General features: G+C 54.5%; 8 protein-coding genes across 8 annotated transcripts; 6 read left to right on the top strand and 2 right to left on the bottom strand.

The window, feature by feature from the left end:
* Window positions 1-553: 553 nt before the first annotated feature.
* Window positions 554-991, bottom strand: JKF63_07430 (uncharacterized protein; the record flags this gene model as incomplete). Its single annotated transcript, XM_067903369.1, has 1 exon — window positions 554-991. The coding sequence occupies one exon, from the start codon at window positions 989-991 to the stop codon at window positions 554-556; it is 438 nt and encodes a 145-aa protein (XP_067759679.1).
* A 506-nt stretch (window positions 992-1,497) lies between these two features.
* Window positions 1,498-2,574, bottom strand: JKF63_07431 (uncharacterized protein; the record flags this gene model as incomplete). The annotated part of the gene is made up of 1 exon (XM_067903370.1): window positions 1,498-2,574. The coding sequence occupies one exon, from the start codon at window positions 2,572-2,574 to the stop codon at window positions 1,498-1,500; it is 1,077 nt and encodes a 358-aa protein (XP_067759680.1).
* A 3,901-nt stretch (window positions 2,575-6,475) lies between these two features.
* JKF63_07433 (uncharacterized protein) lies at window positions 6,476-7,912 on the top strand (the record flags this gene model as incomplete). Its single annotated transcript, XM_067903371.1, has 1 exon — window positions 6,476-7,912. The coding sequence occupies one exon, from the start codon at window positions 6,476-6,478 to the stop codon at window positions 7,910-7,912; it is 1,437 nt and encodes a 478-aa protein (XP_067759681.1).
* A 738-nt stretch (window positions 7,913-8,650) lies between these two features.
* Window positions 8,651-10,177, top strand: JKF63_07434 (uncharacterized protein; the record flags this gene model as incomplete). The annotated part of the gene is made up of 1 exon (XM_067903372.1): window positions 8,651-10,177. The coding sequence occupies one exon, from the start codon at window positions 8,651-8,653 to the stop codon at window positions 10,175-10,177; it is 1,527 nt and encodes a 508-aa protein (XP_067759682.1).
* Window positions 10,178-11,989: 1,812 nt separating this feature from the next.
* Window positions 11,990-14,179, top strand: JKF63_07435 (uncharacterized protein; the record flags this gene model as incomplete). The annotated part of the gene is made up of 1 exon (XM_067903373.1): window positions 11,990-14,179. The coding sequence occupies one exon, from the start codon at window positions 11,990-11,992 to the stop codon at window positions 14,177-14,179; it is 2,190 nt and encodes a 729-aa protein (XP_067759683.1).
* Window positions 14,180-15,244: 1,065 nt separating this feature from the next.
* JKF63_07436 (uncharacterized protein) lies at window positions 15,245-16,972 on the top strand (the record flags this gene model as incomplete). Its single annotated transcript, XM_067903374.1, has 1 exon — window positions 15,245-16,972. The coding sequence occupies one exon, from the start codon at window positions 15,245-15,247 to the stop codon at window positions 16,970-16,972; it is 1,728 nt and encodes a 575-aa protein (XP_067759684.1).
* Window positions 16,973-18,115: 1,143 nt separating this feature from the next.
* On the top strand, window positions 18,116-18,865 carry JKF63_07437 (uncharacterized protein; the record flags this gene model as incomplete). The annotated part of the gene is made up of 1 exon (XM_067903375.1): window positions 18,116-18,865. The coding sequence occupies one exon, from the start codon at window positions 18,116-18,118 to the stop codon at window positions 18,863-18,865; it is 750 nt and encodes a 249-aa protein (XP_067759685.1).
* Window positions 18,866-22,132: 3,267 nt separating this feature from the next.
* JKF63_07438 (uncharacterized protein) lies at window positions 22,133-25,819 on the top strand (the record flags this gene model as incomplete). Its single annotated transcript, XM_067903376.1, has 2 exons — window positions 22,133-22,366; window positions 22,397-25,819. The coding sequence occupies 2 exons, from the start codon at window positions 22,133-22,135 to the stop codon at window positions 25,817-25,819; spliced, it is 3,657 nt and encodes a 1,218-aa protein (XP_067759686.1).
* Window positions 25,820-26,397: the final 578 nt, after the last annotated feature.

Below are 26,397 nucleotides of genomic sequence, written 5' to 3' on the forward strand. Positions count from 1 at the left end.
GGATCGGACAGCTAAAGAAACGAGGAAAAGAGAGAAGTGAGAGCATGGGGGGTGGTGGTGGTTTTAGAGTGTTGTCTGCTTGTTCAAAGTGGTAAGTCAGCTTGGAGGGCCGATTAAGATACACTTTAGAAATCAGTTCATCCCAGCGCACACACACACACACACACACACAAACGCACACACACACAGACACAAAAGCTAGACAATAGACAACTAAGAGTGGCGCAGGCATTCACCGGGGGTGGGGGTGGGGTAGACGACCCCCGAAAAAAAAATTCCCCCGTGCTTTCGTTGGTTCTGATTCTTCGTCTTGAAAAAAAAAAGGAGGTGGGTGGGTGTTGGATCATGGATGCCAGTATCTTGTATGCGCAAAGGGTAGTCCATGAAGTGAAAGGGAGAAACAGCTAACCTCACTATCGGCAAGGTTTTAAATAGTCCGCGCCGTTAACAACGAAAAGAAACTAAGTGCTAATGGGTCTCGCACGACATGCTAACATCCAGAGTAATGTCGACAAAGATTTTGTACGCAGAGGGTTCAAAGAAAGAAAATACATCACGGCATGCTCTTGGGCCTAGCAATGAGAACAGTCTCATAGTTTTTACGGCAGTAAAGATCCCAGTAGAAAATCCCCCAAGCGGTGGCACCGATGCAGAGCAGCGCACAGTACAAAGGCGAGACAGTCAGGAGATTGATGGCATGGGGCATCGCCAAGCGTCTCGTAAGCGAGTTTGGCGTAAAGGCTTCGAAGTTCATAAACGCTGCCTCGTTACGCGCCCCGACCTCCGCACCCTTGGCGCTACTCTTGTACTCGAAAGAGGAGCGTGGGTGATCGGCCATGGGTTTCATCTGGTAGTTCTTTGCAAAATCCTCTACCCCGGCACGCTGCGCAGCATCCGCCGCGCGTACCTGGTGAGAGTTGACATGTAGGAGGAGGTTAGGTGCAAAAGCGCTACCACGGCGAGTGGATAGCTTGAGGAAAGTGTACTGCATGCTCGAGCGTGTCCTGCTAAGAAGAGTGTATTGGAAAAGTCACAAGACCTGCGTTTAGAAATAGGTGAGGTGAGACCGAGGACGTATGTCCTGTCCAAGGGAGAGGAATACCAAGATGTGAGAGAGGTCAGCAGAAATAGGCGCTCCATGACATTTTTTCTTCCTCCGTGTGACAGCGATACCCCTCCCCCGCTTTTGAAATATAAGCTCATACTATGTGTACTGGTGCATTCCGTTTTGCCTTAGTGATCACAAAAGGCAGCGCACAACGTTGGCAAAGAAAGACCGCCAAAATGCTTCGGGCACACCGTAGGTGCATGCCTTGGACAAATGATACCTCCCTGGGTGAGAGGGGAAGCATATGCTGTAGGGCGCTTGTTTGTGTTTGGGTCAGAAGAGCACGAGGCACATCGAATAAAGCTACTGTGGGGGTTATAACGCAGAGCGACACGCTGCACCAATAAAATAGAACTCACCACCATGTAAAAGTTTATGTTGTCTCCTCCTTACTTGGCAGTCGGCGGCAAGCCCTTACCTGCGGAGGTGGCAACGGTGTTGAACACAGCGAGTGCTTGGGCTGAAAACATCGCAGGGTCGCTGACAGGCTGGGACATCACTACCGTGTTGGATTCCTTTGCCAGTTCGCCAAACTTCTCAATGTAGCTTTCTGCAACACGGAGAGAGATGGCCTCGTTGCCGTGCTTTGCTTTCTCAAACGCCTCGGAGATTATGGAAATGTTATCCGAAACCGCGGCTGCCTTGATTCGGATGGCGGCTGCAGCTCCTTCTGATTGCCGTTCTGCGGTGTACTTCTGAGCATCTGCAACGTATTGCTGCGCGATCTTCATACCATTAGCGCGGTTGATCGTTGCAGTCGACTCACCTTCGCTTTCCAGGATGAGCTTTCGTTTCTTCCGCTCTGCCTCGGCTTGCAAATCCATCGAGCGGCGCACCAGCTCGCTTACAACGATATCTCGGATCTCGTAGCGTTTGCACTCAATACCCCATTCACTCGCTTCGCGACGGAGAGCTTCGACTATGCTCTGATTAAGATTGGCGCGCTCCCTGAACAGGCTATCTAGCGACATCAGTCCGATCTCGCTGCGCATCGTTGTTTGTGCCAAGTTTATCAAGTTAAAAACAGGGTTCTCAATATTGTAGCTGGCCTTGCGCGAGTTCACAATCTTTAGAAACAGAACACCATCGATCTCCACCATCACATTGTCAGAAGTAATAGCGGATTGGTTCGGAATTTCGATACCCTGCTCTTTGACGTTGTAGTTGTAGCGAATCTTGTCGATAAAGGGTACCACCATCCACCATCCAGAGTCCAGTGTGCGATGATAGCGACCAAGTCGCTCCACCACGTATTCATGGCCCTGTGGAACGATGTTGAAAAACGTGTTGCGTGGAGGGCGTTCGATAAAAGCTGCGGGATCAATCATCATTTTCTGCGAACGCTGCATCATCATGCGAGAAGAGGCGCCATTTCCTGGAGAATGCTCTTGAGAACCAGTATGGATGGGGTACGGGGCTCCTTGTACCCCGTACTGCTGAAGGAACACAACTCCACGACGAAGCATGCGAATTGTTCTAACTCGCACTAAGTTTTTGAAATTCAATCTGAGGTGAAAGGGTGTGTGTGCATTAGTGGGTGGTAGTGAGATTACAAAAGGTTAAAAGTAACCAGCTTGACAGGCACTGTTCTCCGCCCTGTGCCCCTCTTCTCATGAGAGGGAAACACTCAGTACCTACAAAAGAGGGCATCCCTGTGCGTCTTTTTTTTTCCCGTCATGCGGAGGCCAAAATCAAACAATCTATGGAACCTCATGTCATCTCAATTTGTTTTCAGCAGGACGCACAGAGGGCTCTTTATGATTGCCAGAGTCGCGCCGCCACACAGGATAGACTCTGACAAAATTTTTCGCAGCTGACACTCAGGTGAGCGTGTCCGTTTTTCTTTTGCCTCCAAACGAATTTTAAGTGTAGCTAGGATTATCCCTTAGCAGGTTTTGTTTCACCCTGAGCATTACAGTGATTCTGTGCGATGTGCACCATTTTTTAACGTGTTTTTTCCTGTTATCCAATTTATGGCTTCAGCTCTATGCCGTCCGGCCTGCTGCCGGCCTATCTCATGGTGTCAAACAATGCTTCATTCGCGTTACGCCAATGCCGGCTCGGTCACCTGAGCACGGCCCCCACCCCGAACAACACTCACCCCAACTGCGCAGGAGTGGGGCTTTTGGCTGCCCCCATTATGCTAGTCGAAGCGCGGTGCAGCTCTCCCAGTGGCTCGGGCACTCCCCCTCCCCTCCCGCCTCCGCAGGCAGTGAGAGGGTCGAGTAGGATGCGTTTCTCTTGTGCTGACACTTTTTCTATCATAGGGATGGTGCAGACATGTGCTCACACTGTAACAGGTGGCTACAACGGTGCACCGTCCAGGACTTGACCCGCCGACATCCGTAGCGGTTAACCACTCTAAACTCCTCCACGTCGTAGGTGCGCATCTCACCCTCATCAGGACCAAAAGCAGCTTGGTATTGGGAGGGGGGGAGTCAGCGTTGCGTGCATTCTCTGGTCGGCAGACATTGGACTTCCTGTTTTACACTGACCCACCCCGGGCAATCAGGATACGTTTCTTTGCGGTTATCCCATAAAAGGGAGTGGCCAGGGCTTTATTTTTTTTTTTTGGGACGGCGGGCGCCAAATAGGCCGAATTCTGCGCCAAAAGGTCTGCTTCACAAAGGAAAGGTCATAGTCAGGTTTCGCCAATTCGTGTACACCTCCCCGTCAACCATAGGCAGCAGCGCTTTCTCCAGGTGCACGTTTATTTAGGAAAACGCATAATAACCCGAAGTCTGCGCAGCTGGCAACCAGGAGACGCATAGGTGGGCGGATGAATTGAGTCGAGGTACACAGTCGCCTTTTGCCTATGTCTTTTATTCAAATGAATTTTCTTTCACAAATATTTGCATCCTTTTTTTGTCCATCAACTACTCTTTTCCCCCCTCTCTGTTTCTTACAGCTTTGCAGTGGAATCTACAGGCTCACCATTTACTATCAGCACTACACTCGCACATTTTTTTCTTGGTGGTGAGAGGTGAAGCCATGTTTCGGACTTCACGCCTAGCGGTGCCGCGGCTCGCCACCAAGACGAGTGCAATACTTTCACGAATAGGCAAGACGGAGAAGCCTACTTTACCACCAAAGCCAGAGGTGCACATTGAGAGCAGCGCTGGCGGTGTCATTGCGGAGAGGCCTGCCGTTTCGTTGCAGCCGCCCATTATCGAGTGCACAAAGGAGGCGGGAGCACACATTCCTCCACAAAAAATATTAAAGGAACTCCTCAATTCTGTCTCTGCCGGGCAGCAAAATTTTCTCTTCGGCTCTGACAAGGAGGCTGCGGATCCCACTGCTGGCGCACTTCGTGCAACTGGCAGCTTTTTTGAATCAATCAATACGGCGTACGAGGGCCGTATGCTCCAGGAGCAGCAGGTTGAGGTAGAAAACTATGTTGTGAAGCGTCGCATACATTACACCCAGCGCCTCAGCGAGGAAACGGAAGAATTTCGGCGCGAGCAAAGGGAAGTTCACGATGAGATACAGCGCCTGGAAACTGAGAAGTACAAGAATGAGCTAAATAACGATGTGATCCAGTTCACAAAGGCCAGGGAAGGGGAGTATGAGGGGCGCCTGCACGCGGATGTGGAGAAATATCATAATGCACTCCTGGCATACCGAGCGTGTGTGAAGAAAGGTAACGACCGAGGCTCCGATGGCGAGGTCACAACAAAGCACTTGAATATGAACGTGATAGATATAATACAGGAGATGGAAGTTGATGATACCTTACGCGACTTTGGCGATTCTGCTGGAATTGGGAACGATCTTTCTGATCAGGATATCCGCAGCTACGTGGTGCAGCGAACCTGCTTCTACGAAAAGGTCGTACAAGATGAGGTGCATTACTTTACCAAAAAACGCAAAAGTTTTTATGAGGAACTCCTTGAGGCCCGAGCAGTTCGCCATGCGGCAAAGATTCGAGCGGACACAGAAAAGTTTCATAGTGAACGACAGAGCTACTACGAAGAGCGTTTGACTGCTGATGGCTCGTGGATGGCGAAGTGCTTTCAGGAGCACTACAATCGCTGCTTTCTTCAGTCGTACGCGCGCCGAGCATGGATCGAACATCGTCGATATCAAGCCACATTGGAGGGCATTAAATTGTTTACGGAGAATGGTGATAAGGTGCCAGCCATATCAGACCCATCAGAAATCAGTGTTTCCACTTTGAACGCTGAACTTCCGCTATCCATGATCCTTGACATGTACGAAAGAGAGAATATGGCTGAAGTTACGCGAGATGTTTTTCTTAAAGCCGCACGCCGGGTTGCCGTCGACTATGCAGCCTACAGCGTGGACGAGCATGTTTGACAGCAACGATTCAGTCCTCATAGATAGCGCCGAGTGGACTTGAGGCCGTAGTGTCTTCAAGACTTTCTCCTCATGGTCCGTTATGAAGGAAAGCATCTGCGCGCGGTATCACTGGTTTATTACCCGTTTAGCAGAGAATGCACGCAACGCTGACCCCCCTCTCAATACCAAGCTGCTTTTGGTCCTGATGAGGGTGAGATGCGCACCTACGACGTGGGGGAGTTTAGAGTGGTTAACCGCTACGGATGTCGGCGGGTCAAGTCCTGGACGGTGCACCGTTGTAGCCACCTGTTACAGTGTGAGCACATGTCTGCACCATCCCTATGATAGAAAAAGTGTCAGCACAAGAGAAACGCATCCTACTCGACCCTCTCACTGCCTGCGGACGGGGGAGGGGGGGGGAGTGCCCGAGCCACTGGGAGAGCTGCACCGCGCTTCGACTAGCGTAATGGGGGCAGCCAAAAGCCCCACTCCTGCGCAGTTGGGGTGAGTGTTGTTCGGGGTGGGGGCCGTGCTCAGGTGACCGAGCCGGCATTGGCGTAACGCGAATGAAGCATTGTTTGACACCATGAGATAGGCCGGCAGCAGGCCGGACGGCATAGAGCTGAAGCCATAAATTGGATAACAGGAAAAATACCCCAAATGAACATAGATCCCGTATCGAAGCCTTGAGTGCTTCCATCTAGTTGCTAATAACTTGTTTTCCACTGTGGAAACGAAAAGGATATTTGTGTGTCGTTGTGTTTTAGAAGGGGAGCGTGAATTATAGCTTTGGCTATGCGCTGGCATTTGCGCTGGCGGCGGTCTACCTGGTTTGTCCGAAGGCACACACACAGAAAACTGTTTCTTTTTTTTATTCACGGAATTTCATTTGATCTTTTCTGTTTCCATTAGTTTTCCATCAACGCATTTCCTTTTATCGTGTTCTGCATTCAAAAAGTACTCACAATTGCAGCGCACATCTCTTTGGATTTTTATTCGTGAGGTGTGTGTGTACGTCGAGCATCGTTTTTCTAGCATTTTTTTTTATCGTCTAGTCCCGCCGGCACCATGTTTCGGCGAGCTTCATTTCTGCTCTCTCTTCGACCTTCTGAGGCTTACCGGCAGCTTGTCTTGAAGGGTGATATCTCAAACGATCAGAATCAGGTTAGCGCCCTGCCTGTGTTTGACCGTTTTTACGATGATTTAGTGAAGTACTCAAAAGATAGTAAACATATCGTTGCACCGAGGCGACCAGTGGAACTTCGTCCTCCGAATCGTCTAGGAATCATCCCCTCTTTTTTTCTTCGCCGTGAGCAAGAAAAGAAAATCCAGCAGGCCCTCAGCAGCGACGACAAGGCGGTGTGCCATCCCTTGTCGCATGTGAAAGGGTTGTACGTGTGGGGCGGTGTGGGGTGCGGCAAAACCATGCTGATGGACCTCCTTTACGACAATGTGCCCACCAACATTCGAAAACGGCGCCTTCACTTTCATCAATTTATGCTGGATACGCAGAAGACTGCAAATTCGATCCGCTGCAAGTCGAAAGAGGAGCTGCAAGATCCCGCGAACCGGAAAAATATGATGAGCTACAACACAAGCGACGATCGTCGCCGAACCCCGGATGCGGAGATTAATCTTTTCGACGAAGTGGCTCAGCGAATGATCGGCGATGTTGAGCTTCTCTGCTTTGACGAGGTGGCCGTCTCTGATGTTGCGCATGCAATGGTTCTCGCGCGCCTTTTCCGTTCGTTTTACAAGATCGGCCTCACGGTCATTTTTACTTCAAACCGGCCGCTGGAAGACTTATACAAGGATGGCCTGAACCGGGGAGGGTTTCTTCCCTTCATTGACTTGGTGCAGAGGCACTGTATAACTCATCATATGAAGAGCAACGTTGATCATCGGCTGCTTGGCCATCAGGCGGATACCTATCTAACCCCAATGAACAGCGAGAACACGGCCAAGTTCGAAAAACTGTTCCTTGAGATGTGCAAGGCGATGCCTACCACAGAGCGGAAGCTCGAGGTCTTCGGCCGTGACGTTGTGGTGCCGCGGGCGTGTGGGGGTGTGTGCTACTTCGACTTTTTTGAATTATGCGGTGTGGAAAAGTCTACGGCAGACTACGAGGTGATTGCCCGAACATTTCACACAATCTTCATCAACGGTGTACCCCAGTTTCCGTACGAGAACACCGATGTGAAAAACCGTTTTTTACTGCTCATTGACACCCTGTACGAGCACAAGTGCAAGGTTATGATTTACGCGGCGGTTGAACCGCTGCAACTGCAGGCTTCAAAAGTACAGAGCACTAACCAAATCGAAGGCGACGATCACCAGTTCGAAGGGCTTTCCGAGTTTGAGCGTGAGAGTGGAAAGAGGTTAATGAGTGCCGATGATAGTGCGTTCCAGATGGACCGCTGCGTTTCGCGTTTGTCCGAAATGCGCACGAGGGAGTACCTGGAAATTCCCCATGAGCAGCAGGAGGTCAGTTTATCTACCCGATGAGTTGCGGCTCCATAGGTCCCTGGCCCTTTGCTTTCTCACCCGAGAAGTACAGGTGCACGCAAAACCACACCACACCAAGCAAAAAAAAAAAAGAGGGCGCGGAAAAAATAATAATAACTACAAGGGGAGCAAAGGGCACACTAAAGGGGTGTGGGGGTGTGAATGCTTGAAAAGCAAAAAGAAACAAAAGAGAAATTCCCTCGACTCCTGCGTCTCGAGCTCTTTTCACCCTTCCTCTCTTCCCTCACCCTCACCCCCACCCGCTCTCCCTGCCCCTCCTGCCATGCTCTAGTAGGCCTGGATGCTTTTCACTCCTTGTGAACCCTTATTTTTACCTGTAGCTTATTATGGAAACGGGTGTTTGAACATATGCAGTACTCGTGCAGGGATGTGATGATTCGTCGAGAAAAGAAAAAATTATGCGCTTTTTTTGGGGGCTATGCGTTATTCTGTGCTTGTCCGGCTTGTCCAACCCCATTGAGCCTCTCGCTTCACCGCACAGCCTCCTCTGGCTACCCCCCCCTCCCTCCCCTCATCCTTCCTCTCATTTTTGTGTCTAGTACCCCCTTTTTTTGGATGATAACATTTGTTTTCATATGTTGTACTCTCAAATACTGCGTCGCAACGGCGGTTTCATAGCAAAAGAACATTTTTCTTGTCACTTTTTACGCAGCTGCATCAAGCCAGCCACATCCACCACCACCACCACCACCACAAGAAGGAGTCACTGACACGGCGATGGAGGCGGTGAGGCTGGCAGTGATGTTTCTAACACTTTTCTTGTGTAGGTGCGCGTACGCTGGTAACGCAGCTGCGGCCCGGGTGAGCGATGATCTGCCGCCTGGTGTGATGCGCGGGCCGCTGTTGCACGAGCACAGCTTTCAAGAGCCGCTAGTGAGCGACTGGTGGGAGGAAGGCGTGCCGCACTACATGATCGGGGGGTCGGCGGTCGCAAATGAACGCTTTCTTCGCCTCACCACGAATGATCTGGATGACCATGGGTTTGCCTTCAATACGGCACCACTCGATCACGACAATTGGGAGGCTCGCATACGGTTCTCCATCCGGCCTCCGCCGCCGGCAGCTGAAATGAGCGGCAACTCCACCGGCTACCAAGGCGGTGACGGTATGGCTTTTTGGTGCCTGGATCAGCCAATCGGCGACGATCATCAGCACGTCGCCAAATACTCCAAGTCCATCTCTCCCGAGCTACGAGACGAGATGCTAGACACCGAGAATCCTTGGCGCGTGGCCGACTTCCTGCTCAACGGCGGCGATGACGACGACGACGACGACGGCGGTGAGGTTGATGAGGAGGATCTGACGAAGCAGGAGAAGGAGGAGAGGCAGCGAGCGAGGGAGCGCCGTGTTGCAAAGAGGAGAAGGCGCGAGGAGTTATTCAAACGACTTTTTAAGCGTGGCACTTCTATCGACGCGTCGGACAGGGAGCCCCGCATCATGGGTGTGAAGTTCTCAGATTTCAACAAAGGCTTCGGCCTCATTCTCGACTCTGTGGGAGACGAAAAGATGCACCTGCAGGTGCACCAGCAGCAAGGCGATGCCGTGCAGCATCACCACCACACCGCCAGCATCTACCTACTGCTGAACTTGCCGAACCACACCGCCGGCTCGGGGGCTGCCGTGGTGAACAACTTTGATCCGACGCGCGACGATTTCCGCCAGTCGCCCGATGTCTTGCGTTGCACATACGACTTTCGCCAGAAGGGCACGAAGCCGTATGACCCCAAGGCGCATTTGATGGACGAAGTGACCAAGGCCGCCACCGCCGCTGAGGAGCCGCTGGAGCTGGTTGTGCGCTATTACAAGATGAAGCTCACCGTGATTATCCGCCGTGAGGACGTTGCGAAGCGCGAGGTGTCGGTGGTGCATGACAATGGCAAGGCAGCGGGCGAGGTGGAGGTGGTGCGCACGTACACGGAGACCATGTGCGGTGAGGTGTACCCAGTCCAACTGCCACCTCGCTATCACTTCGGTTTATCCGCCAGCACCGGCCACCGGCCTGTCAAAGATCGCAAGCGCCGCCCGCTCCGGAGTGTATTTCACGAAGCCGACAAGGAAACGTTCACTCACGTGGATGTCCATGATGTGCTGAGGTTCGAGCTGCGGGAACTGGGGTTGGACGCGAGGGCAATGGGGTATTCCAAGACGATCCCGCTAGAGCACTTCGACTTCGAGGCGGACAAGCGCGAGCGGCTCCACTTCTCTCGGCAGATCCCAGCAAGCCCGGACTCAGACACCACATAAGCGGGGGCGTGTACACACTGTCTATGTGTGTCTGTCTATATGTACACATATGTATATGTATATGTATATATATATATATATACACATACGTGTGTATGTGTGTGTGTTTATTTTTGTTTCTCATTTATTCATTTTTTCTCTTTTTTCCCTCCCCTCCCTTCATCTTCCTCTTCGCATTAGGCGTATGTGCATTCCTCCCACGTTGAGCGAAAGGAGGAAGAGGCCAAAGCCAGCGGGGGGGGGGAGGAGGAGGGACATGTACAGGTGTGCAAACATATTCAAGGCGACTTTACAGGAGAGGCGGGGCATTCCTTTCTCCTTTTTTTCTTCTCTTCCCCCTTGGTGTCTTTTTCCCCCAATTATCCTCTGTGGCCGTTTTTCTTCCCTTCCCCTTCCTCTTCCCCTTCTTCTTCCCCTTCCTCTTCCTCACCTCCCCCCCCTATTTCCAGCGGCTCGGCAGTGGTTGAGGCCGCTCGGCACATCCGAAGGGGGGGGGAGGGGAATGTGCACAAATCGGGTACGTATAGGTGAACTATGAGATTGCTCTAACTTTGACTGTTCCCTTCTTCTTCGATGGTGTTGGTGATGGTGGGGGCGGGGTGAGAGGTTGACGCAAGGGTTCACGAGATGGCTCTTCTCCGCTCTTTCTCGCATTATCTATCCCCCCCCTCCCATTCAGTATGAAGCGCTGCGTCCCTCCCCCTCCACTCCTCTGTGTACACTTCTTATGAGTGGTAGTTTTATATATTTTATCCTTTTCATGCTCGCTTAGTCCTGTGCCCCCCTCCCCTTCCCCTCCCCTCCCCCTTTTTTTTTCGCCGTAGACCACACCCACATATGTATACATCGACACAGACACATCTTGACTGCCGTCTTTACATACACACACACACAGAGCTTTTTCACTATGTTATCGACATTTCTTCACATCCAACTGCTTGTATGCCATGTGCACATGTGCCCTCCTCTCCCCACCTTTCCAAGTGTGTGTGTGTGTGTGTGACTGTGGGTGAGGAGGCGGTGATGGTGTGGGTGGAGTCTTGGATGAAAGGAGTTCCTTGGGCATACGCTTGTGTATATTACTCATGTGTGCCTCTGTCTCATGTCTTCTTTTCTCGCTGCACCACTGCCCCTCCCCCACTTCTTCTTTCTTCATGCCAGGGAATTCATCAAACAGCAATGATAAAAAAAAATAGCTCCTGATAGTTCATACAACGCAAGCAAGCCGGGAAAAAAGGAACCGCGTGGGGGTGTCCACTCTCGGTGGAAGTCTCTGCGCGCGTATTGACACATATACACACAAGTGTGTGTGTGTGTGTATGGCTCTTGCCTCCGAGGCTACGCCCTCCTCTTTGCTCTGGTTTCCCTACACGCGTGGTGATCTCTGCCCTCCCCGCACCCTTCCCCTCTTGCTCGACTGCTTCCCCCTAATCTATATGTGTATATATGTGTATATATCTTTTTTCATGTTTACCCGAGGTGACGACGACGATGAATGATGTGATTCGACTGTAGCTCCCACCGCTCTCTCTGTCTTTATACAACCCCCCTCCCCCTTCTCCGTATTACGTCATGATCTTTAAAAGATTCCTCTCCTTCATTTCTTGATTCGAGTGCGTATCTTTTCTCTCGGTTCCGTTCGAGATCAGCAGGTGTAGCAGCACACACGCGCGCGCACACACACGCACACACACTCTCTTCACAGGTTGCGCGCTTGATTTGCGTTGTGAGACAGAGACAGAGAGAGAGAGAAAGGGCCAGACACACGGACACGCACACACTGACAAACCAACAACAACAAAGGAAACGTGAATGTCCGAAGATGGAAGCGATGTGGCGGTGGCGCTGCCCCCGATATGGCAGTTCATTCACCCTACTCACAACCGCGCCGACAGCAGCGAGGACGAGGAGGACGAGGGGGACGATGTGGATGTGGCCCACAGCAAAACAACAGCCCAGGGGGCCCGCCCTGCGGACTACGTGAAGCTGAAACGGTCCGCCCCACGGCTTGGCCAGCTGATTCGTTTCCTCAACGACCTGGAGGAGGAGGAGGAGGAGGAGGTGCAGGGAATCCTCCTGGAAAAGGACCCAGTGACAGGGCAGACGCTGTTGCAGTGGGCGACGCTGAACAATCACTTCATGCTCGTCGAGTATCTCGTAAAGCGAATGAAGCGCGCTGCCTTTGCTTTCGATTCCGATTCGGTCGACGTTGTGGTGTACGACCGATGGGTGGAGATGCGGCCGGAGCTGCCCACTAGCGCCGAGGTGGCAGAGCGGCAGAAGCAGCGCGAGAACGAGAAGGCGAAGATCCTGGCGGAGCGTGCCATGGCTAACAAAGACGACGTCGATGAGGAGGATGAGTTCGAGGAGGAGGAGGAGGTGGAGCCGATGCCGGAGGAGCTCGTGTACGATACGCTGGAGGACTACCACGGTGACTGGGGTGATGGTGGTGTCGGGGTGGTGAAGCGCATTGGCGAGCTCGGTGTGTACGTGGGACCGCGTCTGCCGGATGGCACCAAACAGGGCCTGGGCCAGACGCTTTTCCCTTCTGGTGACTGCTACACGGGTGAGTACAAGGAGAACCAGCGCGACGGCCGCGGTGTTTACTGGTGGTCCAAGAGCTTTGCGCTGTACTGCGGCGAGTGGTTCCGCAACAAGCGCCACGGCTACGGCCGTATGGTTTACCCCGACGGGTCTCGCTACCTTGGACGATGGGTCCACGGCAAGCGCAGCGGCAAGGGTCGCTACGTTTACGCCGACGGCAGCAGCTACGATGGCTCCTGGGTGAAGGACGAGAAACACGGCAGCGGCACCTACTTCCTGATGGACGGCTCTTCCTTTATGGGCACGTTCCACCATGGCCAGTTCGTCTCGGGCGAGTGGCGCCTCGCGTCTGGCACGGTGCGTTACATCGGCAACTTCGAAAATAATGTGCCCGTCGGCTCCGGCGTGTATGTCCACCGCTGCGGCCTCAAGGCGGGCGCTTTCCAGCAAGAGGGCACTTACTCGGCGGATGGAAAGGAATGGCTCCCCAGCATGCTCAAGGGAACGTCTCGTATGATCCCGCACATGGATCTGGTGGTTCCGCCGCAGCCCAGTGGCTCGGTGCGAGTGCCAATAGAGTTCGGCGCGCAGTGCACCGGCCGCACCATGGCGGACCTCATCAAGGTCGCCAACTATCCCCCACTGTTGCGATGGGTGGCTTCCCTGGAGTCCATGGAAAAGGACATGGTGGCTAGCGGGGTAGAGCTAAAGGCGGTGGAGGTGCAGTCTATGCGCTATGATGCCGCCGACTTCGACGTAATCGCCGAGGTGACCATCCTCCCTGTCCTTGTCGACAGGGCCGGCAAGCGCATACGCCTACCGTCGGAGTCGTTGACGCTGAAGCCATCTGTCACGCGCCTGATGATCCTGCTGGAGGCGCCGGGCACGCAGCCGGTCGTGATCTTGGAGAAGTCTCTCCAGGGCGCCAGCCCCGACGAGAACCACCAACAAAGCCGTCTGCCGGCAGTGCGCATCAGCGAGGACACGTCTGTGGACGGAGATGTCGTCGAAACTGTTGGGCCAGCACTCCGCCTGAAGCTCACCTCGACGGAGTTCATGGCTCTCTTGTTGCCTCCACTGCGATGCAACCCTGTGGAGGGCAACGCTGAGGAGTCTGTGTGGATGTATGCCCAGGAGGTGTACCCGGAGGCGATTGCGCAACTAGAGCGCAAGCTGCAGCAGCTGTTCGCTGAATCACCGGAGGGGTCTACGCAGTACATGGCGGTTCCGCTCTCTGACGTGACTGCCACCTCCACCGATGCCATGACGGTGATGGCGGCCACCAATGTGCAGCAGCGCCGCGCGACACAGATGCTGCCCAGCGGCACTGTTGTTCCGCAGCGACCACCGACGCCGCCACCGCCGATATTGGAGCCGCGGCCGGAGCTACAGCCTCTCTACGATGCGAAGGTCCGCCGCGACGAGAGAGAATTGGAGGAGGGGGAGGAGGAGGAATAAAGCCCGCTGGGAGAGGGAGGCGGGGGAGGCTGAAGCAGTGTCAACTTCAAAGGCTCGCAACACACACACACATATATATACAGGCGCGTACTTACCTCCTGCTCCCCCCCCCAAAAAAAGATACAGACTCATATTTTCTCCCTGCTGCTCCACGATCATTTGTGTGTGTGTGTGTGTGTGTGTGTGTGAAGGTTGGCATATGTATACATAGCACAGCAATTCTCAGCGTTACACGAGCTCCGTTTGTCGGTGACACCCCCCCCCTTAAAAAAAATGTTTCTCTTCTTGGTGGGTGTGATTGCCTGACATTGTAGATGATATGGATGGATGTCGTGTTGGGTGTGACAATAAGCGTTCGATGGTGATGGATGTACAGCAGCAGTAGCAACAATGGAGGCACGCGTTGATGTGCCCCTCTCTCTCCCCCTCCGAAAAAAAAAACCCACACAATGTACAGGAGAAAAAAAAATGAAAGAAACACTTGAACCCGAGAGAACGATCAATATCACCTCGCGAAGTCTGCGCGCACGCAGGCGCGTGCGCGTGTTTGTGCGCTTGAAGCCAACATCCAACAACAAAAAAGGATTCATTGAATGGAAAGAGATGAGCGAGACCCCCGCGATCGTAGCGGAATGGGAGGTTTGCTCCTCAGCTTAGGAAAGGGGGAGTTCTGCGGGCGGCGGGCGGGGGGGGGGGGCGCGCTCGGTCTCCAAAGCGCTGACTCTTCACGTCCAGGGTAACGCTAAAAGCTTCACACACTCTCTCGTTCTCTTCCTCGAACGTCATCCGGCCTAGTCGCGCAACATCCACCCTCCCCTGCACACATCTCGCCCTCCTCCCTCCGAGACAAACACACAATACACACACACAGGGACCCTGACTATCGACTGTCTCGCACACAGACAGACGCATACACATAGACAGACATACAGACAGAAACAGAGAGAGAGAGACATATACATTCCATACACACAGGTATACCGATAGATCCGCATCATCTCGCGCTTTTTTTTTGATTTTTTTGCTCGTATTCTTTCCACAATCAGACGAGTGCGTTGGTCGTCGATGTTCTTCTCTACCTATGTGCTCACCAAGAAGGGGCCTCTCGCGAAAATTTGGCTCGCTGCTCACTGGGACAAGCGACTCACGCGTCATGAGGTGAAAGTGGTCGACCTCAGCCAGACTATCTTGCATATCATCCGACCTGTCGTCCCGATTGCCCTGCGTACGTCTGTTGAGTTACTCGTTGGTGTCGTTCGTATATACGCGCTGAAGGTGAAGCATTTGCTTAAGGAGGCGACGGAGGCAACTCTCTTTCTGCGTGTGACGACGCTCGCGACGAAGGGTAGCAAGGCTAGTCTCGCCGGTCAGCACCGAACCACGTCCATTGATGGCGTTGTGGTGCCAGTGAAGGGCAGCGATGTCGAGGCCGTGACGTTTGAATGGAACGCCGACATCGCGGCGAAGCATGGCGCTGTGGCAGATGCTGCCAAGGCCCTCGGTGAAGGTCGTTTTAGCGCCATCGCTGATCTCCTGGGCAACGACCACCGCATTGAAGGCCCTGACAACACGGATAAGGAGGATGCCCTTCTGACGTCGGCGTGGTATACAGTGCAGCCGGCATCACAGGCGGCAGGCGACGAGTTTCACGCCGGCCAGCAGCAGGACTACGATGAGATCGCTAAGATGCGGGCGGACTTGATGGCATTCGGGGAGCGCATCAGCGGCAGCGCCAGCACCAGTAAAAGCAAGTCGAGCCTTTCAAGCATGGAGAAGGGTCGTGGTAGCGCCGCCGTTGATGGCGGCGGTGTGGCGTTTCCCGCTGTCGGCGATGAGCTCGATATTGGTGTCCCACTCCCTGATGAGCTGCCGCCGGGCTTCCCGGCTCTGGAGGGGCAGGTGCTATCAGGTATGATGCCGGCCGATCCGTTTCTGTTGCCAGACATGATGGGCGTAGGTGAAGAGGCAGTTACGGCGCAGCGGGCACGGCCATGTCGAAAAGTGCGCCCCGTAAACGTCTGCGACCTCGCCTCGACGACACTCTCCCGCGAAGCCTTTGAGAAGTGCATGGCGGACCGAAGCGACATTCTCAACAATGAGCCTCGCCGCGGCCCCTATGACGCACAAGAGGAAGCAGACCGCTACACCGTGACCAAGTCCTCAAACCTGGCGAACACGACTGCCACCAACCCCGCGATAGACGCGGCACCGTTCTCGGGCGTGTTGAACCCCGCACTTCGCATCGCCTTTGCCACGGCGCTGCAGCAGAGCGTCGAGGAGGCCGCTGCTACAGCGGCGCAGGCGTTGACCGCACGGCGTAGCGAAGACCTTGCAGGTGGAATTGGCGCCCTCGAGGCGGAGGATGCGCATGTTGCTGCGGCAGGTGTGGTCAGCAATGTCATGTCGCTGCCGGAGGAGGAGGTGGAGGGGGAGGCGCAACAGCATCGCAAGCGCAGCCGAGACGATGGGGACGGCGTCGATGACTCAACGACGACTGCTGGGGTGTCGACCAGTGCTCATCAGACGCTGGAACGCATTCGAGCAGCACTCTCGCTACGTGCCGCGCATGGCCGCAAACGTCCTCGCACAGAGTCCCCCGCCTCTCTTGTTGGTGCGAGCTGCGCGTTACGGGATGTCTGCAGTGGCCTGCGTCGTCGAGATGCTGCGCGCACGTTTGTGGACGTGCTCACACTCGCCTCTAAACAGTACATTGGCGCACAGCAGCTGTCGGGATCTCATGGGCTGCAGGTAACCCTCAACGAGTCGGCTCTGCGTCTCTTGGCTGCAGCTTGAGGAGTGGCTGTAGAGTTGAACGATGTGACCGGAGTGAAGCTGCTGCACCAGTTCTTTGTGTATGGCGTTGTATGTGCGTATGTTTGCACACACTCATGTCTCTCTCTCTCTCCCCGTAAACCGTCCCGCTGCTCGACAGTCTTCTCGCTTCCAGTGTCATTCCCCCCACTGCCATTACTACGAATGCTGATGTTGTCAGTGCCGCTGTTGCCGCGGCCACTGGTACTGTTGGCTCTCTCATCCCCGCCCCCCTTCTTCCTCCAACTGATCAATGATCGCGAGTGCCTTCTCTCTCCATGGCTTAGCTTTCCCAACTACAGACTTGCGTTGCATATATATACATAAACCACATATATATATATATTACTTGAGCGTTCTTTTTTCCCTCGATAGAAAATACCGTGTGTCTCTCTCTGTGTCTGTGTGTGTGTGTGTGTGTGTGTCGAAGCTAGTGAAGCAGATAGGGAGAGGGTCGCAGAGGGCGCATGCACACGAGGTGCCGCGTGATTGGACCCCTGTTGACGACAGACATATCGCCCCCCCCTCCCCAACCCACACCGTTGTCTCTTACAAAAAAAGACACACATGCACAGACACACAGCGCACCTGTAATTCTTTCTTTCTAAAACATAGAAGCAGATGTATTGTATTGTGTGTGTGTGTGTATCATAGATTTGGGTGCGCTTGTGTCAGGTGTATATCTTTTTTCACTTTATCATATTTGTAAATGGTAACATGTGAATTTCTTGTGACCATTCATTATTATTATTATTTATGTGTGTGTGTGTGTGTGTGTGTGTGTGTGGAAGAGGAGGAGCAACCATGTGCGTGCTAGGCGATGGTGGCATCAAGCGCTCCGGGTTACTGCGCATTGCGCTGTTGTGCCAATGCGTATACTCTTTTACACCACTACCACCACCACCACCAACACCAACACCTCTCTCCCCCCTTTTCTCCTGCCTTCATCTAAACATCCCTCCCTCTCTTTCTCTCTCTCTTTCATTACGTGCGCGTGTCTGTGTTTTATTTTGCATGTGTGGCCACACCCAGCGACAGAGCAGGATAAAAGTCCCGCACCCTCCGTATCACACACACACACACACACCTACACGTACACGTACACGCCGGGGGGTGTAAGGCGGCATGTCCAAGTATGCCAACCCCGAGTACTGGGAGGATCGGTACCGCAGCAGTGATACCACCTTCGATTGGTTCGTCACGTACGACAACCTACAGTCTATCCTACGCCCTTTGTTGCAACCGGCGGAGCAGATTCGTGTGCTGGTGGTGGGCTGTGGCAACAGCCGTCTCTCTGCCAACATGTATGAGCAGCTCAACATCAAGAAGATTACCAACGTGGACGTGTCACCGACTGTGATCAGTCAGATGCAGCGCCGCTACTCGGAGATGAACGAGATGGAGTGGATCTGCGCTGATCTGCTCACCACCCCGATAGAAAAACTGGTGCTGGAGCTGTGCCCTAACGACCACCTCTACGATTTCATTGTGGACAAGGGACTCGTAGATAGCATCCTTGGCGGTTCAAACTCCTTTCATAACCTCTACGTCTTCAACAAGAACATGTCGAGCCTGCTGAAGCGCGGTGGGCGCTTCATCGTCGTCTCGTACGGATCACCCGAGACGCGGATGGACCACTTCCGCCGTAGGAGGCTTTGCTTTGATGTGGAGCATAAAGTCTTGGAGAAACCCTTGTTGAGCTCCTCAACGGCCAGCCCTACCGGGCACTACCACGTATACCTCATGATGAAAGTCAACGCGAAACAAGGCGCCGGCGTCTCCGGGTCGGCGGCAGGCGGCGACGGTATCGACTCGGAGGAGGAGGATGACGACTTCTACGATCGCTTCATGACACAGAACTCCGCCACAGGCTGAGGCGCGGAGAGCTACTACTACTACTACTACTACTACAAGGCGGGGTGTCCACGTGCACGTCTGTATGTGTGTGTCGTTTGATTGAATGTTGATGTATAGAGATACCGAAGCGAAATAGGTGCTTCAACGACTGTCCTTCTTTTTCTTTTTTTGTTCTAGTTCTCTAAGTCCTGTACGCTGGCGCGCGTGATGTGTGTGTGTGTGGGGGGGGGGAGGGGGGCGCTCAGTGGGGGGGGCTTGTGGTGAATAGGCGGGAGTGGACACCAGTGCGACGGCTGTTGCTGGTACTCACCAGTGGTAAGCAGAGAAAGATGCGCACGCATGCACGCACACAATGTGATGTGACATAGTGTGGCATACGCGGGGGGATGGGGGGGGTTGTTCTATCAGAAGTGCCTATGGCCTCTTCTGAAACGAGAACCTTCTCATTCCTTCCTCCCCCCCCCTCCGCGACCTGGACGGGAGGAAGAGGACACGGTGCCTGCCTTCTTTCTGTTCCCTGCCCCCGCTTTTTCCCCTCCCCTCCCCTCCCCTCTCCCCTCTCCCCTTCCCTCCCTCTTCTCTCCTCTGTCCCCACCCTCTAACATCTCACCTCCAGTGTGTGTGTGGGTGTGCATGCATGCATGCGTGTGTGTGTGTGTGTGTTGATATGTCCTGTCTGGGGGAGAGAGATGAAGCGCAACACGAAATGCTTGAGTGCTGGGTGGTGAGTATACGTTCAGGTGCACACCGCCAATGGAGTGATGAGAGGAAAAACGAGGAAACAAACCAATAAAAGATGAAGTAGTTGTGTGTATGTGTGGGTGTGTGTGGGTGTGTGTGGACGCGAGTCACATACCACAATGCCCACACTCGTGTGATCTCGATTGCGCGAGCGCGTGTCGATGACACAGCACTCGTGCACACACTCTCGGCGTGACAGTCGGAGAAGCCTCACAACCCCCCCCTCCACTGATCTCTGCGTTTGGATCACAATAGTGAGGCGGGCCGGGGCTGAATGAGACTCGTGTGCGTCTGTCTGTGTCTGTCTGTCTGTGGGGCTTACAACAAAAGGCGATGTGTGTGGGTTACTCTCCTATCTCACTGCGTGGACGTACTGTAGATCCACTTGCTTATGTGTATGTTGTTGTGTCTCCGTTGCTGCTAAGGTAGTACCGGCGCGTATACACCGGCCATCCCCTCCTGGGCTTGGGAAGTGTCGGACACATACATAGACGCACGCACACACTATTGAGGCCTCCTATCTCATCATCCCCCCCCCCTCTCCTCCCCCCGTCTTGCATGTCTGTTGATCGATGTTCACTCCGACACCCCACATCCACACGGAATCACACATCTCACCCCCTTTTAAATATACACCCCACTCTCTCAGCAACGCATGCACAGGCGCCCAATCATTTTTTATTGATTTCTTCGCTTGGAGGTTTTCACCTCTTTCTTTCCCCCTCCCCCCGGTCCCGACTTACGTGACCGTTGCACTCTCACCCCATCACCGCGTCGCCGTTTTTTCCCCCTTCCCCCTCTCCTTCCCACCTAACTCACATCTTTATTGCTTTTGTACTCGTTCACTTTTTTCTGGTTTGTTTGTTTGTTGTTGATACACAGAAAGATCCGCGCCCCCTCCATCCTGGGTGTGCGTGCGTCCTCTCTGCTCCTCTGCTCTTCCCTCTTTCCTCCCACACACTCCACATACACGCACACGCACGCACACACGGATATCATCACCTTCCCTTCCCCAAATCGCTCTGGTGATCTTCTCTGTCCTTCATTCACACTTTTGCGCATCGAGTTTTACTCTCTCCACGCTCAAGGCCCCCTCCTCCCTCCTTCCGGTTCCATTAAGACGAAGGTCACGCACAAACTCCATACACACACCGCACACGTACACTGCACACACACACACGGACTTGAGGGACGAGGCTGTGTTGTACAGACACATCCCACGTAAAGCGCACATTCCAAAACAAGATATTACCCCCCCTCCCCCTCTTCCTCCCTCACGACCCCCCCCCTCTCCCCAAACAACAAACAAACAAACAAAGCAGGACACCTAAAAATAAACAACGAGAGAGAGACTCGCGTGAGCGCGTGTGTCGCAGAGTTATTTGTTTTGTTCTTGTTCTTTATTGTATTTTGGCTCCCTTTGTACTGCCTTATTTTTCCTTTTACCCCCACGTGTGTGTCAGTGTCGACAGCTCCCAATCCTAACCGACACACACACACACACACACACACACACACACAGGTGCAGCCTCATCTCACCCCCTCTCTTCCTTGAACCTGTCGTTCGCTGGGTACAATCGGTCTTTGCGCGCGTTCGTGTCTTGTGTCTGCTTATTTTCATACTTTCTGCGATAAGGAGAGAGGCTGCACGCAACGTGTGACGGCGGCGTAGACGCGGAGTGTCCCCCCTCCCCCCCACTGCCCCCCTCGCCTTCTCCTCTACAGTCCCCCAAAAAGGCTTTTCAGCCTGAACCTGAGCGATTCCCTGGAGTGCGTTTTTTGTCCCCCTTTTTTGTACATTTTCATTCCATTCTCTTGTGTGCAGCTGGTGGTGGTTTTTTTTTCGTTTTTTCATAGTTAGACCGCACCCCCTCCCCCTCCCCTCCCTCCCTCCCCTCCCTCCCCCTTCACTGGACTTTGCACGCACGCAGTTAGGGGTTAAAGAGAGAGAGATACAGCACCGCATCCCAGGATATACATACACACACACACACACGGATCCATGCGTATACACACGTGCGTATATTTTAGCCACGTGCATCATCCCCCTGCTTCCCATTAGTCTTCCTTGCACACACACACACACAATAGAGCGTCGGAGAGCTGTGAGGTGTCTGACGGTCCAGACCCTGTCGTCATCGCTGTTTTCATTCCCCCTCCCCCCCTCCCCTCCCCCAGGGCGTGCTTCTGCTTCACGTTTTTCTTTTCTGCCCCCTTTTTATATATCTTTAGGTGTTTGGCTTTATTTACTTTTCCGGTGTTGTCGGCCATCGATCTCGTGGTGGCGATTTTTGAGGTTACAAGAAGCAAAAAGAAGGAGGGGCGACTGCACATTTTCTTTTTTGTCGTGTCGTGTCGTGTCGTGTCGTCTCTCTCTCACATTGTGTGTGTGTGCGCGCTCACAACAGCGGCTGTAGAAATCCTTGTTTTGCTTCTCCCCTTTGTTTGTTCTCGCCCCCCCCCCCTCCCCGTCCGTCTCCCCCAATACCAGCGGCGCCACAGCAATCTGCGCACTTTTACATATTTCCGGTCACGGCAAGGCAAATGGAGTCCTCGCACGAAGAACCGCGCTGTGGCGCAGCCGGTATGGCCGCCACCACAACACGTTTTTCATCTTTTGTGGTGACATCCAGCAATGACGCGACCTTCGCAAAACCCAGTACACCTGCCACGACGGGCTCCACCATGCCTCTGAACCCGGACGCGCAGGAGTTCCGCTTCAGCCCAGACTTTGCCGACACTCTCTATGTTTTGAACGCCGCCGCCGCCGCCACCCCTGCTACTGCTACGGCTACTGCACCGCTGCACCAGCAGTGGTCCCCGGCAGCGATGACGGACTTTTCAGCGCGCTCGGCGATCAGCAACAACGGCGTTTCGCACAGCCGCGGCCTGCCTTTCACTCCCTCCCCCGCCTCTGCCGGCAGCGATGTGATGGACAATGAGCAGCTAGTGCGTCTGACGGAGGCGTACATACACAACCTTTACGACCGCAAATGCAGGGAAGAAGGGCTTCACATGCTTTCTGTGTTTCGCCTGCACCCGCGCACCACCAATGCGAGGCTGTACAAAATATTTTTCATCACAGGGGCATCCGCGGCGGAGGTGTTGGATCCGTCCGTGATGCCGGCACGACTCTCCAGGGCATTTCGCGCTGTGCGTCAACGCGCTGGGGTGGTCTTCTGCAAGAGTAAGGAGTTTGCGATGGTCGGCATCGAGAAAATGAATGACTTCGTACCTGATGGACAGGATCAGCGGCTCGTCGTGCGCTACTGCGGCCCCGATCAGCAGGCGACGTCGCCATCTGCCTCTTCGCAGCCCCCCCACACGGATAGCGGTGAGCAGCAGCGAGGCGACGCACTGTCTTCTGCCATGGCAGCCAGTACGCCACCCAACCGCCGCACAGTGCCGCCACCTCGCCACAGGGATGCGTCAAACTCGCGTGACGTTTTCCCTGCGAGCGTCGTGGCTATGCCGAGCCTCTTTGCCGGAATGAATCCCATCGTATCCACCGGCACGGCGACGCCGGCGGTGGTCGGCGGAACCACCTCTGCTGCTGGGTACGACTCCATTGACCAGTACTTCTTGCAGAAGTACGCAAACCAGCAAGTATACCTGGTGGGTCTTCACAATCTCGATCCCAGCACGACCACCGAGTCGCTCAACGAGATGCTCTGCCGGTTGGAGGCCCTGCACTCAGAGCTGCTGCCAAGGTCTGTCTCGGTGGAGGGCACGCCGCACCACAGCGGTGTCGCCGTCTTTGGTTCCAAAGAGAGGGCGATCGCCGCCGCCGCCGCCTTGAACGGCTTCGCGCCGGTCGGGCAGCGGCAACCCGTTGTGGCGCACTTCCTCGGGTGGCCGACGATCCCTCAATTTGCCAGCCCTGCTGCCCACGGCAATGTCAACAGCGCCACGGCCGTGACTGCGTCCACGCCGCGGGAGTCAAGGTCGTCGCCCAGCCCGGCCGCCGGTGTGCCGGCTGTGACCGCCCTGGTCGAGTCTGTCGAGCGACAGCTGCGGTCCGAGTCGCTAGATGAAACCCAGCTCGCGGAAGATATACAGGCTCTCATCTTGTGTGCGGAGAGCGGCGAGCGGGAGAGAGAGAGGGTGGCGGCGGTGCTGCAGGGTGTGTTGTTGTCCATGGGAGACCGCTGCTCCACCATTGAGGGGCCACTCTCTGGTGCTTTTCACGCAGTGCACAGCAGACTGGGCATCCGCACGCAAAACGCCCCCGCAACGTCGGTGGACACTTCGATAGGCGCTCGCAAGGGCGAAGATTTTTTCAGGCTGATTGGTCACGCGCTGATGGTGCTCGTGGACAACGAGAAGGCAGACCGTGAGACCCGCATCGTCGCTGCCCGGCAGTGCGCATATCTTTATCGGTATACATACATGCCCAAGACGCCACTGCGCTTCGCCACATTGCTCTTCCGGAGGTACGAGAAGGAGCTCTTGAATGCGAAGGAGTTTCGGTGCCGAAGGCCGGATGCTCCGTCAAGCCTCGTCGAAGGAAAAGAGCATTGGCCATGGTTCACGCTGATAGACGCACTGCATGAGATGGTGAGGGTGTGGAGCTCCCTTGACCCCCGCACCTATGCACAGGACCCCTCACGCGACGAGTACGAGCGCTTCACGCGCACGTTCCGCGGTGTCGACATGGACATCCGATGTCCAGCGGCAGGTTCGCTCGGCGCCGCAGCCGTCGTGCTCTCCGCTGCTGCTGGAGAGCAAGAGGGCGGTGCCTGCACCCCGCGCAACAGCGCGCCAAATGTGCCTGTAGAGGCGGCCAACAGGGCGACCTTTTCGAGGGGCCAGTGCAGCCACGGCACCAGCGCTTCTGCGAAGGAGTCGCACCTCGTGACCCCCAGTGCTCGACCGACGCCGCGTCCTATCTTGAGGTCCTTCAACACTCCTAGCAACTTGCAGGTGAGGCAGAGCACCCCGGTGACCAAAAAGGAGTGCTTCAGGACACCGCAGGTGATGCTGGCTAGCGCGGCTAGCAACTACACTCGGGGCACCTCCCAGTTATCAGCGGACATGGAATCCGCTGGCATGTCGGTCAGCAGAACGCAACACTCTGCTGTGATCACACCGCCGTACCCGAACGGACACTCCAACTCGAGCTTTCGACTTTCTTCGTTGGCACCGCTGCCCGGAGTTCCGACCACGCCGGTTGAATCGCACGCTTCCACGCTGCTCGAAACGCCGACGCTACCTACGCTTGCTTTTGCCCCCGCCACGGCGGCTGGTGCCGTTTCTCCGGGCGGCACCAGCACCGCTTCTGCCCCTTTCGCTGAGCGGTCCGAGTCCAAGATGCTTGAGGGGACTGTGTACATCACGAAGCTGCCCTCCTGCCTCAGCGCTGGCAAGGCGCGGCGTCTTCTGCAGCACTTTGGGGACTTCCGAAAAGTCCGCCTTTGCCACGATGACAAGGAGACCACACGCGGTGGCTCGGCGGAGGCGCTGGCGGTGCACAACCTCAGGTTCAGCCAGCTATGCTTTGGCTTTGTAGAGTTTGCAGAGAGCAGTGGCGCAAGGGCGATGATCGATTTTTTCCGAAACGAGGTGCACAAACCGAGCGCCTTCGACTTCTTGCGTGTCCATGACACGCTCAGCTTTGACGACACCGAGCTCAACCAGCTTCGTTACACACGCGCCAATCAGGCCCGGAACCCTATTTACGATCAACATCCCCTCGACGCCACTCCAACGAAGCCGAGTCTTTTCGGGATCATTGAGCCACATCGCACCGTCGGCACCTACTTGGAGATCACAGCTGAGGAGGTTGCCGAGGCGTTACAGTCACTCCACAAAGATGGAGAGGAGGCTCAGCAGCAGCCGCAAGTGCAGGTGTCTGCGTCATCCCCCAACCACCAGAGCATCATCATCTCTACGTTGGACTACACGGCGACGTTGAGGGAGCTGCTGTACGACAGCCCAGAGATCGTCGCTCCCACTCCGCAGAACAGGAGCGGCGCCGACGCTGACCGGGGTGGTGGCGCCTTCGGTATTGCCGCCCCCCCACCGACGTGCGCCGTGCACTCGCCGAGCGGGTTTCCCCTCTCAAAGTTCATTTCTACGGACACGTTGCCTTTGGTGGACTGCGCCGACGTTGGCCGCCACCACCACTCTGCCTCCGATAGTGGCGACCTACAGGGAGATCTCAGTAGCCTTGCCGCAGGCTCCCCGTTGTACGAGGACGACGACGACGGCATTGGAATGGCGGAGAGCTAGGGCCGGCTTACCCCACTGTGTGGGTATGGTGATATTACCGTCATGGCAGGTGGACAGTGGGTGTGGCTGTGACTATATTAGGAAATATTTATGTATTCATATAAGCACGCACATATATATATATATATGTACATATGTGTATATATATATATAGCACTCCTGTGCGTGCATGTGATGCGTCACTGCGGTGGTGCTTTTTGTATTGACTTTGATTTTTTGTTGGTTCGCTTCCCCCCCCCACCCCCTCCTCTTCCATTTTGTTTTTTTTGTATTGTCGTCGATAGCTTTCAAGGACACGCACCGACGCCAGCCCAACGTCACCACCACCACCACGCATATCACGGCGGCGCGCATCTCGACAAGGGGGACCCCCCGATTCCGTCTCTTTTCAAAAATCTCTGTGTGTGTACGTGATATATATATGTATATATATAATGTGTGTGTGTGTGTGTATGTGTGGCTGATCATACGAGGTTGTTTCTGCACATCATGTTTCTCCCGATCACACACTTTCGCTCTCTTCCCTTTCTTTTCGCGTGTGTCTGCCCCGTTATACGTATGTCCGCTTATTTCTTTCC

This window comes from Porcisia hertigi, chromosome 5 (assembly GCF_017918235.1).
Source record: "Porcisia hertigi strain C119 chromosome 5, whole genome shotgun sequence".
Taxonomy (NCBI): Eukaryota; Euglenozoa; class Kinetoplastea; order Trypanosomatida; family Trypanosomatidae; genus Porcisia; species Porcisia hertigi.